This window comes from Corythoichthys intestinalis, chromosome 5 (genome assembly GCF_030265065.1).
Source record: "Corythoichthys intestinalis isolate RoL2023-P3 chromosome 5, ASM3026506v1, whole genome shotgun sequence".
Taxonomy (NCBI): domain Eukaryota; kingdom Metazoa; phylum Chordata; class Actinopteri; order Syngnathiformes; family Syngnathidae; genus Corythoichthys; species Corythoichthys intestinalis.
In genome coordinates, this window is record NC_080399.1 from 56,601,021 (window position 1) to 56,616,077 (window position 15,057).

The 15,057-nt window shown below is 38.2% G+C and overlaps 1 protein-coding gene across 5 annotated transcripts in view; it reads left to right on the forward strand.

Annotated features, from left to right (window-relative positions):
* mical2b (microtubule associated monooxygenase, calponin and LIM domain containing 2b) overlaps positions 1-15,057 on the forward strand; it is a 129,377-nt gene that overhangs the window by 57,603 nt on the left and 56,717 nt on the right. For all 5 annotated transcript variants that reach the window (XR_009063168.1, XR_009063169.1, XM_057835975.1 and 2 more), the window contains exons 3-7: positions 4,172-4,379; positions 9,154-9,270; positions 12,268-12,369; positions 12,946-13,101; positions 13,983-14,083. Coding sequence is in view for 3 of the 5 variants with exons in the window: in XM_057835975.1 (XP_057691958.1) it covers positions 4,172-4,379; positions 9,154-9,270; positions 12,268-12,369; positions 12,946-13,101; positions 13,983-14,083 (684 nt within the window). In the remaining 2 variants the exon portion in view is untranslated. The remainder of the gene's footprint in view (positions 1-4,171; positions 4,380-9,153; positions 9,271-12,267; positions 12,370-12,945; positions 13,102-13,982; positions 14,084-15,057) is intronic.

Below are 15,057 nucleotides of genomic sequence, written 5' to 3' on the forward strand. Positions count from 1 at the left end.
CATCTATCAGTTAGCATTTGCACATCATCAAAAACAATCAAATGAACTCGCCCCAAGTATTCGACCACAATTAAAACGCACAATAACAGTACAAAAGGTGTTATACAGTGATCCCTCGCTTCGAAAATTCGCGCCCTCAGTCCATCGTGGATTTTTTTTCCAATTAATTTTTTTTTTAATACAGATGAGCTGTCTCGAGCCGATCGCGTTGTCTCACTCTCCCTCCCTCCCTCTCCCTGCTCATTGTTTCGTAGGCAGTGCATTGAAGTTGCTTATTAAAGTTAACGATGATTGACAGACGTTTAATATTTGCTCTTGCCACAGATGCCTGGAACCCACGAAGCTTCAAAACGCCGCATGCGTCAATCATCGTTTACCTTCTTTAACAGTTGCTGTAGCAACTCATTGTGTGTAAATGAGCAGCTTGAGCGGATTGGAGTGGACTCACTCAATGAAGCATTTCATAAAGATAAGCATTTTTATACCTGTTTAGGAATAATTCTAAACAAACCATTAAAAACCATTTATTAAAATATATACGGCGGAAAACACGGACAAGACTGACAAAGCAGTTTCTGCTCTTGCACTCCTCTTTAAAAGAAACAGCTGTATTGTAAGCCAAAAGAACTGTTGTGTTTGATAGAACAATGTCTATATGCTGCCATAGCAGATTCATGGCGCATTAAGCCCCCAAACTATTTTTTTATTTGTCCGTTTTACCCTGGAAACCCCCGTTTACAGACGTCACGCTACTGCTTTTGTTTCAACCCAGCCATAAAACAAAAGTAATTATATTTATTATTCAAAATGTCTGTCATTTTTAGCTTAGACTCATTAATTGATGTCTAATATTTCGTTAAAAAAAAAAAAAAAAAACTTAAATTATTCACTCCCATATTTTAAACTTTTAAACAAATGCTGTCACAATGACAAAAATGGTGTCAGATACCTACCTCATAACTATCGCTTAATTGTATTTTTTTTTTTTTTTTTTGTAACTGTCACATTTTCTTGATATGTTAGGTGACAAATAATGGATCCAAACAAAGAAAAATTGAAAAAAAAATGTTTAAAAGGGTATATATATGAAAAAGAAAATCTCAACCACTCCTTGATGTCTGCGATTTCTGCATCGCGACCCTTGATATATTACCATGTTTCACCCATTTCTGCGATTTCTGCATCGCGATCCTTGGTATTTTACCATGTTTCACCCATAAAATCCCCCCAAAATACAGTTGTGGCCATTTACAGCTGTGTCTTGAAGCTCAGTGATACATGCTACATGGAGTTTTTGGATCAAAACAAGGTAAGTACGCGATAATATCTTGAAAAAGTCATGGCGTCTGTAATTCTGCTCTCGCGTGCTCTCACCTCCTGATAAAGTTTTGCCGTTAAATTTTTTTTTTTTTTTTTTTTTTTAAATGCCCTCCTGTTCATAATTTTTCTTCCCCCAGAAAATTGAGATTTTAAGCTTTCCAATGATCTATCACGCATGCATATAGGGCAATTTTGAGTTTGGCCAAATTGGGGGTCTCAGAGCGGAACTTCAAGTCACCTGAGTGTTTTACGCCATATACGTTTTATTTTATTATAAATTTTAATATTTTAATTTTTTTTTTTTTTTTTTTTTGGAGTGGTGCGCTACATCGCAGTTTTTCCACTTATCACGGTGAGTTCTGGTCTCCATTAACCACTAAAAATGAGGGATCGCTGTATACAGGTGTTGCCTCTGTGGATGCTTCACAAGCAACAAACGCAGGCTTGCAGGCTTTCCCCTCTTTCTCTCACTTGGCTGCGCGACTTCTTCGTGGAAGCAAATGTGCTCTCTTTTTTGTGCGCAAATACATTCTTCTTCGTGTATACATGTGCTCTTACTCGCGTGCCATTAGTTGCGCCAAGATGAAAGCATGCATCACATATAAGCCAACAACAACAAAAAAAGACTGCGGCATCATAAAGGCGAAGCCACGTAATTCGGGTAAGTCATAACCCGGGGACTACTGGTATAGCGTTGCGTCATAAAAGCAACTAATTTATTTTTTTGATATCACAAAAAACAGCGTGGAAATAAAAACACAACATATACGGAAATATACAAGATGTTGGAGGGGCTGATATTGTCAACATTGTGTATAGTAGTGGCTTGTGTGAAAATTTCAAAACACTGCTAATTTAATGTATGGCTTGATGAATGCAGGATGCATTCCACTTCTCACACTACATCGTCAATACTGCATTTTTGTCAGGTTTAAGCTGCCGTGAACAATAAAAGACACAAAATTATGAATAAGAAGTCGTACAACTTAGGTTCATTGGGCGCGAGGAGAACTGAGGGGAACAATCTCCACACGAGTTTTGCCAAGCATCTCTATTTTCTCTTTTATTCTCTTCAGGGTGATCCCTTGTCACACAATGTTGCTGCAAATATTAGGGGGACACACCAGTTGCAACAACTCATTGATCTTCTTTGTGAGCGTGTGTGAGTGTGTGAGTGGGTGTGCTTGTTATCTCATCACACCCAAACTAACAATTAAACACAATTATGTCGTCTCGCCATGTGGTCAAGGCGCAGTTCTTGTTTTCCGAGACACCAGTTGATCAGGTTGCCTCTCGCCTTTTTCCTTTTTTTCTTCTAACTTCCTTATAGCACATAAAGAAACATACAGTGTAGGTATAAATGGGCAAATAAATGATAACTTTTATACAATTAATCCAACAATTCTAACATGGGACTTCACTGACTTCATAGAATAATTAAAGATAAGATGTCTGGAGAGGAAACTGGCCTCAGAGGCGAGATAGCAGAGTTGGGTTAGCCTCAAATATCAGCTCTTATTATGGCACGCATTTTGGAAAGTAAATTTAAATAGGAAAAGTTCTGTTCTTGTAGCTTGCTGCTTGAGCAGTTTCTGTATTTAGAATCGGGGGAAATGAAATTTTTATTTTCCAAATATTCTTAAAATGTATATAGTAGAAACATATTTTTGCATGACACTCTATGTGTAGTTCAGCCCCTCAGCAGTGTTAAGACAGCTTTTGACAGATCTTAAAAAGCACTAGGAGTTAAGTTCATTAATAGTGCATCCAGTTTACAATAGTGCTGGTGTTTTAATCTTTTTCTGTCATACATATATATATATATATATACACACACAGTCTATGGCGTATACATTAATATATATACTAAGGGTGGGACGATACGGGTAACTCAAAATCAATACTGTGATGATCAATATATTGTAAGACATTTCTTCAGCGATATATCATCGTATACGTATATGTAACTGAAAAAGAAAAAAATACAGATGAAAATGTCTATAATTATGCATTTATTTAATGCCAAAACGTGTACAATGTACAAAGAAACGTGCATTTGCATAGTGCCTCTCTGCTTTAGTCTTTCAAATGTAAATAATGCATAGCTGGACAATTAATGTGCAAGGACAATGCACTACTTTCTGGTACTTAAAAGTCAGTGTCAATTTTGCATAGTGTCTCACTACCTCCCACTCTTGTAAACTGTGCCACTGTACAGCTGGACAACTTAAAGTGCTCAAACATTGACAACATGTTTTATGTAAAACGATGGTTTACTGCTTTCAGGTAATGAAACGTCAGTAGCAATGTACTTGATTTGTTTTTCTATGCTCGAATTTTCCGCCATTCTTGCATCTGTTCTTCTATTGTCTTATCCTCATCGGTCGCCCGCTTTACACCCGTTTATGGGATTAGCGCCCCACAAACGAGAGATTAGATACTGACTGTGACAATGGGGTAAATCCACTATGTGTGTTGTAATAAAATTTCAATACTTGCCTTCAGTCTATCAATTATTTATTGTGACAAGGAGCGCAACAATTTATTGCTATATCGATTTTTTTGCCCCACCACTAATATATACATATGCCCCTGCTTTATTCTGTTCAAGTTACCTCCGGTAAAATCTATACTTGGACATTGTATCTTGGTGAAATCTTTAACTTTTTACCTTTCTCTCTACGGGGAGTTTGTAAGCCCTTAAATCGTGTACATCCTAGAAAATATTCAGGGCCTGACCTTATTGAGCTCTAAGCCCAGCACTCAAGTAGCAATCCACAGGTATACACATAAATGTTTACCACCACGACTCTGTTCGCTAGTCTTCATTGTCTGTTCTAATTCCTTTTAGTGTCTGATCATTGGCGGTGGCCCTTGTGGTCTGCGGACAGCCATTGAGTTGGCACTTCTGGGATGTAAGGTGGTGGTGATTGAGAAGAGAGACACATTCTCCAGGAACAATGTGCTGCATCTGTGGCCCTTTACCATTGAAGATCTGAGAGGCCTGGGGGCCAAGAAGTTCTATGGCAAATTCTGTGCTGGCTCTATTGATCATATCAGTGAGTAAATTTGCAAATCAAATATTTTCAGTGCCGAGACTGACTTGAGTGCCTAAGTTTAATTTCTTTTCAATGTAATTTCTTTCCATGTAGAATGAATACCGTAATTTTCGGACTATAAGGTGCACCTGACTATAAGCCGGCACCCACCAAATTTGACACAAAAACTGCATTTGTTCATTGATAAGCCGCACTGGACTAGAGGCCGCAGCTGTCCTCACTGTATTATGGGATAGTTACACCAAAAGATATTAACCGATATAAACTTTATTTGACAGCGGCATCATAAGACTGTCATAAGAACAAATGAACCACCATGAAACTTTGACCCAATTGGCTGTTGTCATCCAACATGCCTCCTAGCATGCATTGCAGCGCTACAGATGTAAATAAAAATCTAAATTCTTGTTCCGTGCTAATTATTTCTTCAGTTACTGTTGTAGTTGTTTCATTATTTGCTAGTTATGGTATTTAGTAACACTCTATTTGACAGAGGTGCCATAAGACTGTCATAAGGCCATCATAATTATGACATGATACTTCCATTAGCATTAATGAATGCTTATGACAGATGTCAATTTGTGTCATCCAGCAAATTATCTCACTTTTGAATCGATGTAAAAGATCCGAGCTGGACATAAACAGAGTTAGTGACATAATTTGTCGGATGACACTTAATGACATCTGTCATAAGCATTCATTTATGCCCATGATAGTGCCATGTCATAATTATCACGGTCTTATGGGAGTGTTACGATGCCACTGCCAAATAAAGCAATACCTATCAACCCAAATAAATGAACAAATAAGCCGCACTGGACTTTAAGATGCAGGATTCAAAATGAAGGAAAAAAAGTAGCGTGTTATAGTCCAAAAATTACGGAAATTAGCTTATAAGAAAAGAAAAAAAACAGGTTATTGGATTCATATATTTTTGTCACGTGGGTTTTAAAACAACCTTTAAATTTTGGCAACTACCTTGTTCCCTGTTTGCTATGTCAATTTACCAACATCTCCATGATACACCAACTGTGCTCAACTTGATTAATTACCTTGTAACTGGGAACTTTATACTATTTGTAGACATGGGATGTTTAATGCGAGTCAGATTAACCATGCGGATACTGTGTGTGACACTTTCTGACTAGTAAACCAGAGCTGTGGTTTTAAATTTCACTGGTCTGTATTTATATGTATGTGCTTGTCCTGTCAACAATTCACTAGTATTTTTTTAATCCTGCCCTGTTCAGCTTCTTTCCTGAGTATTCTTATAGACTGAACAGTTTTAATGTGCCAAATGGACATTTGATATACTCCCATTGTATTTGTTCGCATTGTTTTATTTATTTTGAGAAAGCAGCTGACAGGAACGTTTTTTTTTTTTTTTTTGGGGGGGGGGGGCAGAGGGAAAAAAACAAAAAAGACATCAAAAACCTATGCTACGTAAGAACATAATGGTTCTATTTTAATCTAATTATATTTAACAGTGGACACCATGTGGGGAGGGGTGGGGCTGTAACCAAGGGAAAAGAAGAGGGAAGGTAAGTCAGAAAGAAAGATAAGGTAGGGTGGGGTGTGCACAATTCAGGCAATGCGAGGTTGGGAACTATTATGTGAGTGTTGATAGGTTGACATCCTTCTCTATGCTATCTGTGGTAGGGCTGAACGATATTTGAAAAAACTGACATTGCAAGTTTTTGGGGGTTTGCGATATATTGCGGGATACAAACTGCTAAAAAAAAATAAAGGGAACACTAAAGTAACTCATTCTAGACATGAATGAATTAAATACTTTCATAAATACTTCTTTCCATAGATGAATGTGCTGACAACAAAATCATACATAAATTATCAATGAAAATTCAATGTATTGACGCATGAATGTCTGGATTAGGAGTTGTACTCAAAATGAAAGTGGAAAAACACACTACAGGCTGACCTTTGATGTAATGTCCTTTAAACAGGTCAAAATGGTGCTCAGTAGTGTGTGTGGCCTCCGTGTGCCTGTATGACCTCCCTACAATGCCTGGGCATGTTTCTAATGAGATGACAGAAGGTGTCCTGGGGGATCTTCTCCCAGATCTTGACCAGGGCATCACTGAGTCCTATTGGATTTAGGTCAGGCAAACATGGGGGCCAATCAATGTCATCAATTCCTTCTTACTTCAGGAACGCTCTGCATACTCCAGCAACATTAGGCTGGGCATTGTCATGGACCAGGAGGAACCCAGGTCCCACTGCACAGGCGTAGCTTATGACAATAGATTTCAACCCGATACTAATAGCAGTCAAGGTTCCATTATCTAAATTGTAGAGGTCTGTGTGTCCTTATAGGGATATGACTCCCCTGACCATCAGTGACCCACCCCCACACTGGTCATGCTGAATGTTGTTACAGGCAGCATAACGTTCTCCACGGCATCTCCGGACCTTTTTACGTCTGTCGCATGTGCTCAGGTTGAACCCGCTTTCATCGGTGAAGAGCACAGAGCCAGTGGTGTAGTTGGAAATTCTGGTGGTCTATGGCAAATACCATTCGAGCTCTACAATGATGGGCCGTGAGCACGGGCTCACTACAGGATGTCAAGTCATTCTCATGGAGCCAGTTTCTGATTGTTTGGTCAGAAACATTCGCACCAGTCCAGTGGCCTGCTAGAGGTAAGTTTGTAGGGCTCTGGCAGTGCTCATGCTGTTCCTCCTTGAACAAGGGAGTGGATACCGATCCTGCTGAGTTTTTGAGGACATTCTACGGCCCTGTCCAACTTTCCTGGAGTAAATACCTGTCTCCTGGAATCTCCTACAGGCCGCCAGGTTGCTCCTCTAACTGTCCCGGAGCTCATTGATACCCTGGTCCAGATCTGGGAGGAGATCCCGCAGGAGAACATCTGCCACCTCATCAGGAGCATTCCCAAGCATTGTAGGGTGGTCATAGGGTGGATGGATGCTGCAACAACACAATGATCCAAAACACAGAAGTAAATCAACTTCAGAATGGTTTCAGAAGAACAAAATACACGTTCTAGAGTGGCCAAGTCATAGTCCAGACATGAAGCCCTATAAGATGCTGAGGCATGACCTAAAGACATTGATTCATGCCAGACATCCCAGGAATCTGACAGAAGAGCAGGAGCAAAACTGAGTTCAATTGTACTTTATTAAAGAATTTAACAGCGTACTCTCATCAATCTTAATCAATCCACAAATCCATCAGTCCATCTTCTGTATCCGAATTGAACAGCTGGGCTCGGTGTCCACCAAACACAGCTGCTCAACTTTTCTTGAGGCAGTGTCTTCCTCTTAGAAATCACCATAGGTAGCAGTTTCTTTTTGTTTTGCGTCAGTGATAGCCTTGAGTTTGAACTGCGCTTCGTCAGCGTTTCTTTGCAGTTGATGCCATTTTCAAGGGTCCTTCGCCAACCCAATGTTGTTAAGCCTAACACACACACCCGAACGTTACAGCTACTGGGGGCATGCCCTACATCACAGGCAACCTTCAATCTCTAAGGTTCTCATGCTGTTCATACTTACATCCGCCTTTTCAAAAATTGCTCAGTCTGACAGACACATTTTGGTACTTATTCCACACAATAGGCGCACCACATTATTAGTTGCACTGTGTATTTTGGAGAAAAGGTTTCACGATTAGGTGCGCCATATAATCGTGAAAATACGGTATATGAAAAGTTGTCAATTGCAGAGAACAAACAACTCCTCTTGGCCAGTTAGCACATTTGTTTTGGAGATCATAGCACTTGCACAGTACAGTAGTTGAGTAATAATAAGCAAAAAGTGTTTCGTTGATCGTGGAAGTGATCGTGAAAATACGGTATATGAAAAGTTGTCAATCGCAGAGAACAAACAACTCCTCTTGGCCAGTTAGCAGATTTGTTGTCAAGATCATAGCACTTGCACAGTACAGTAGTTGAGAAGTAATAAGCAAAAAGTGTTTTCCCAAATTTTGGGTTTATTTTAATGTAAAATTGTAAAAATAGGACCAAAGCTTGAAGAATGTGTGATCTTGTCTTTTTGCTTCATAGGCGCAGCTGTGGTTGTTGGTGCAATGTCAGTCCAATAATCTGATTCTTCCTTTCTTCAGATTTAACTCTTTGATCTCTTACACTACTCCAGTGAAGAAATGGTGATTTGCTAATCAAAAATAGCAAACGAGCCGTTGCGTTTATATTATATTTATAAAAAAAAAAAACAGTTAAACAGTGTCGATGTAACTGAGCAAAGTTTTGATGTTGAGATACTGTCACCATTCTATACAATTATAATAAATGACTTTGTAAAATAAGGGTTTCCTTTTTGGCGCATCGGATTTGCAACTGCACATGATTTGGAGGTGCTGTTGTGTTGCTGTTAGTAGCAACAGTAGCTATAAACTGCTTTCACATGATGGATGAAGTTAATAAGCTAGTGTGCCTTAAAGGGGAGATAGACAATATGGCAGAATCAATTGCCAAACGGCATCAAGTAATTGCGAGAAAAGTCGATGCATGCACAGTGGTGCCAGCAGACTTAGCGCAAGTGATGAGACTGCATCATAGAGAAGTTGAATTTGATGCTGTGGCAGAAAAAGGAAGATTACACGTACTACTTAATGACAATTACACATGGTCCACAGCCTCCCAAATTACTGCACTCATTTGTCATCAGTACCTCTGAGTCACCTCGCATTTCAGTTACAGCTGCTCTGCTGCCTGCAAAAGGAGTTGAGATTGACAGGGATGTGGCTATTCAGAGTCTTTATAAAATGTTACATCATTTCCAGGTATCCGTCAGCTCCAGTTGATGCTGCTGAAAATCTGCCTGATTCTTGGGGTTGAGGTTCACGTCAACGTAGAATTCATCAAACTTGTTGAGCCACCAGAAGAACAAATTGATGACAGTAAGTTTTAGATAGAAAATTTCCCTTTCCTAAAAGGGAACCTCAGAGTTAAAGACTAGTAGGCTCTAATAAGCCACAATTGTTGTCTTTTACTAAAATACTGTATGTTATTAGAAACACATAAAATATTACAATTGATTTGAAAATCTATAATATTTTGTGCATGTTTTGACCTACGGAGGGCGTCATGTTTTAAGTGCGCAATGGACGCTCGGGGTGATGACGTAGTTTGTCACTAACACTCAACGAATACTACCGGTTTACTGCAGTTCCTTCTACGCGGCGAGACACCCAACACATGCGCTCATCAGTTAACTATCAAGGGTGGCTCATTTGATACAAATCCCTTTTGTATCCAGAGAAGGGTCATCTGACCCTAATCAACATATCTTTTGTGAGCATTGAGGTCCTCATTAGTCATTCCCATTCACACTCGCAAAACCATAGAGTTGGATTGCTCCTACTAGCATGTTGAGTGTTTGCAGGGCAGGGATGCCTTGGCTTTGTCGGACAGTGGGCCGCTCAGGCAGGCAATCGGGCGGACAACCTTTTTACATTTTCCAAAAGCTGCAGTATGCCTACTGTACAAGGGACGGTGTAATAAGAAACAAAACATTTTTTATGTGGTGACATATGACACTTCGCCATTTTTCCGGGGCTAGGTGTTGGAGGTTGTTGCCAAAGCAATTTTTCCTTCTGCACCTTCTTTGTGCCCACATGAACGTGAGCGAATTTGGAAGACCCACCAAGAAGTCCACCAGTCTCTTATATTCAAGATGCTAGTTCAGCTAGTCAGAGTGAACCCCTTCTTCACACCTAGGCAGCGACTCCACAGGAGTGTGTAGGGGAGTTGTCTGCTGGATTGCTTGTTTGAGTGGTCTATTGTCTGCAAAGCCAAGTAGTCAGTTTGGTATCGGGGTCATTTGACGCCTTTCTGGTGTTCCTTTATAGCCAAAAAGAACCCAGGATTTCCGGTGTCAAAAGCGGCGGGTACTTACTATTTGTGTTTTTATTGAGTCTTTTAATACCTTTTCATTGCCACAAAATATCTTTTACATGTGTTTCCCTCTCATACTTTTAAGCATACTGTTTTCTTGTGGTAGCTTTAGAGCAGATTGTTTATGTTGACCACATCAGTCAAGTAGCATATTTAAACCACCCTTATTTGATATTACTACGTTTAAGTATTTTCTGAAGGGATCTTCAGTATTTTCTGTCTGAATGCATCTAAACAAAACATGCTGAAAGCCCACGGTAGTACTTTGGGTGTCAAATTCACGTCTTGTAGGACGTATGCCGGTGTAGCACATTTTGGCAGAAGTTTTTTTTTTTTTCTACTCTCATCTTTTCTTATCCAGTCTTTCCTGTTCATTTTGCTTTTGCTGCTCGTTTTGTGAAATATCAACAATGCTTTCATGCTCATTAATTTAGCTCTCGGGTTCAAATTGAAAGCGTTGAACAGATGACATGTTTATGTTGCTACAGTCATACTCTGGAAGCCCGGCAGCGTAAGCATGTGACGTCACCACCCTGCGATGTCAGCAACAATGGCGACCTACTAGTTAAACTAATTTTACAAATTGTGTTATGGGGCGTCGTTTGTAAAGCAGCACATGCTGAAAATTACGACAAAATTTTCTCACATTTAGCGCTTTTTAGCACATTTAGTGTTTAAAATGGTGTGAAATTTTTAGAGTCCCTTTTTTTTTTTGCACATTTACAAACATTATTTAGCAACTTAAATATTTATTTTTAAATAAGACGTTTTGGACCTCAATGTTTAAATCCAGAACTAAATATTTAATTTAAATCTTCAATTTATATCCTATATCCTAAATGTTAAATCAGGAAACGGTCGGAACTAAATATTTAGTTTAATATGCAAATTCACATGACTGGAGACTGGAAGTAACAAAATAAATAAAATAAAATTCATACTGTGATAGTTAACAGAAGTGAAGACATTTGTTTTTGGATTGCTAAATGCTAAAAGTGGTTGATAAGAACGATTTTTTTTCTAGTTAATGTTGTTTAAATCAATCCACCCTCAAACTTTATACTGAACATTATTTAATTGATAAAATCACAGTTAGCTATCTTTTTTGTTTATAATAGAGATGCAGATATTATTTAAATAATCGATTAAGCCATCTTTTAGTTGGAATAAAAAAGGAATCTGATTGGAAACATTTATTGCAGAATAAATTTAAGCACTTTCAAAAGAGCATTAAATGCGAATACAAAATAAAATTCCTGATTTTTTTTTTTTTTTCAAACTATGCAGAATTGAATTTCACAAGAGCAATAAATGCATTTAAAAATGAATTAAAATACCTGAGCCATAGACATCATAATTTTTCATAATTCATAATATTATGAAGTCTATGCCTGAGCTTAGCCTCAAACGGTTTAAAAAGAATAAATGAGGATCAAAGTACAACAAAAGAACCATTGGCTAACTTTCATAGCAAATGTCCGTGAGCATGAATGCTATAAAATGTTTTTTTTTTTTTTTATTTTATTTAATTTTATTTTTTTTTCAAAACATTGCTCTTAGCAAATCATTCAAACTCATATTCCAAACACAAAACCGCTAAATATACCTCTAAACTAAATTACAAAGGCATAAACATATTAGCTCAGACAAAGACCTTAGTTGGTCTTAGGGAGCACATGGATCCAGCGGTTAGATGAGTTATGTATTTCTATATAATATTTATATAAACTTTATATATTATATACAATATTCACTATTGCCACTAGAATGCAGTGTATCCACCCAAATCAATAAAATTAAATGCAAACACTTTCAAAACAAACCATTACAACGCCACTCTAATTAAACAAATCTTCGAACAAACAAAATTTGATTTTTTCAATCGAATAACTCGAGTTAATCGAATAATCGTAGAAGCAGTAGTTTATTAATATTTTTTTTATTTTGTAATCCTACTTATCTTTATTTTATGAAAACTTGTTTGCTATGCCTCTCCTTAGGTCCTAGTTGGAGAGCAGATATTAGGCCCTCAAGCCACTGTGTCGCAGACTTTGACTTTGATGTGGTGATTGGAGCTGATGGACGCAAAAACACATTAGATGGTAAATTGAGAGTATCAACAGGAATCAAACGATGAATGTTTGTAGCTTGTGATTGTGCTTTTTAATCATTAATTGTTGTCTTAATGTTCCCACCATATTCCCCCAAAGAGCCTCAGCAATAGATCTCTGCAGAGTTATTTTGCCAGACCAAATTCAAAGCACTGTTTATTTTAAGAGGAAACGAGGTCAAGAGATACAGAGCTACCCTCATTCACTAGCTAAAACATTTCCTGTTGACATAGGAAGAATCCAAGTTGTGTAAAATGTTGAGCTAAGTATGTCTGCAAGGTCATAAACCTTTTTTTTTTTTTTTTTTTTTTTTTAAAATAAACTTGGGCTCTTTGTTCAGGCATAAAGTTATTTGCCAATGGTTCCTGGCATTTAAGTACTTTATGTCCAATCTGTTTAATTTGTTGGTAAGGAATTTAGCTATTTGGAAGGCTGTATTTACATTACATTGACAAGTGATCTTTTATTATCAGGCCAGTTTGTTGTAGAGAACCAATCCTTCTCGGAATTATATTTGACTCTGGCTGTTTTCATTCAAATACTTCTTTTTGACTTTCCGTTTGATAGGTTTCAGTCGAAAGGAGTTTCGGGGAAAACTGGCTATTGCTGTGACAGCTAACTTTGTCAACAGAAACACCACAGCAGAGGCTAAAGTGGAGGAGATTAGTGGAGTCGCCTTTATCTTTAACCAGAAGTTCTTCCTTGATCTGAAGGAAGAAACGGGTAAGTCGGCATATAAAGCAGCCCTAAAGTCTGTGTTTACAAATTTACTGTACTATAGACTTCATAATGTATTGACGGGACACGGGGCGCGGGGCCGATAAATAGGGGGCCTGTATGGTTGGCGAGGCCGTCTAAGCTGAGCGAGTGGAATCACAGACGAAGAGCTTTTTTCGTTGAAAATTCTTTTGAATAAATGCTTAAATCCCTGAATTCTTTATAGATATGCACGAAAAACACTCTATTCTTGGTTAAATAGCAAACAAACTGTGCAGTTAGCATTTATTTTACGTAAATATATCGAAGTACAATGCTAGTCTCTTCGTGAATGTAGCTAGCTGCCGCCTTATGTAAACAGAGCTATTCCGGTGAAAATTCTTGTAAATAAATGCTTAAATCCCCAAACTCTTTATAGATATGGACGTAAAACAGTCTCGATTCTTGATTACAAGCAAGAAAAAACATGCAGTTAGTATTTATTTTACGTAAATATTGCGACTTATGATGCCAATGCAGTAGCGGCTAGTTTCACCCATTGATTTTATTCACAACGTTTCAAAATGCACGCATGGTACGAAAAGTATAATAATTACCTTGAATCCTCGAACAAATCACTCCTGAAACGATCCATTCTGTTTGTATGCGGTCCAGCTTTCGTACTTTTTCAACAGAAATCTGGCATTGTTCACTGCTTCCGTGTGTTTGTGAATAGCTCCTCTTAATGTGGGCGGCCTCCCACTTGAAGGCGAGGCGCAGTGCATGACTGATCTGACCCGTCAGAAGTCTATGACTGTCCCTTGATTTTTTTTTTTTTTTTAATTAAGTTGTCAGTACTAAATCTCAAATCACTCCTTCTCTGTGTCCTTGTCTGGTTATGTTTTCAGGAATTGATTTAGAAAACATTGTTTACTACAGAGACAACACTCATTATTTTGTCATGACTGCCAAGAAGCAGAGTCTGCTGGACAAAGGAGTCATTATTAATGTAAGTTCAGGTACCTCAACATAAATGTCACTACAGTTAGTCCCCAGGTTACAATGCACCTGACTTAAGTGATTTCATCTTTACGACGCCGGAGTACCTCTACGTACTTAGTTAATTTGTTCCAGGACCTTGTTTGTAAGTCGAAATGGTCGTATGTCGAGCAGGATTTTCCCATAAGAATACATGATAATTGCATTAATTTGTTCCACAGCCTGACAACCTACACTAAATCCTCAGTAAATACTGCTGGAACTATTACAAATGGCAGTTCCTTATAGCAAAATAAATAAATTATGAATAATAATATTAATACAGTATAATAATTATTCCTGGAATAATGTAAAGAATCTGGTTCTGATGTGGCGGATGTGTTTTGCGTGCTGTACCTGAACGCACTGCATGCCTGACGTGACAGATAGATAGAGAGTGCGGTAGAGATTGTACTTTCTCTTTTAATGTTTTGTTGTTGTTGGCGACTTGGCGTCAACTTTGGCCAACAGTAGGCATTTTGTGTACATAGGTGTGCATAGGTTCTGAAATGAAATGATTTAAAAACCTGACGAAGCTGGTGATGTTACCACAAAAATTGATACCGTATAAAGACTGGCAAATGGAGGTCAGAGGAGGACCATCGAAATGGTAGACATTTTACGGCAATATTGTCGAGCCAGTTCATGGATTGTCATCTGCCATAAGCATTCGTTAATGTTCATGACAGTGTCATGTCATACTCATGACAGGTCATATGACAGTCTTGTTCGGCTGCTGTCAAAGAAAGTGTTTCGAGTTATTATCTTGTGGTGTAAATATCCCATAGTATAGTAGAGATAGACCAATTTTCGGCCGGGCTGATTGTCGGCACTGATATTTGGAAATTTGACGTATATCTGTATCGGCCTTTTTCTAAAGCCGACTGGCCGATATGAAAAAAATCTATTTAAAATTGGGTTAAAGTTGAATTATTTCAGTTATAC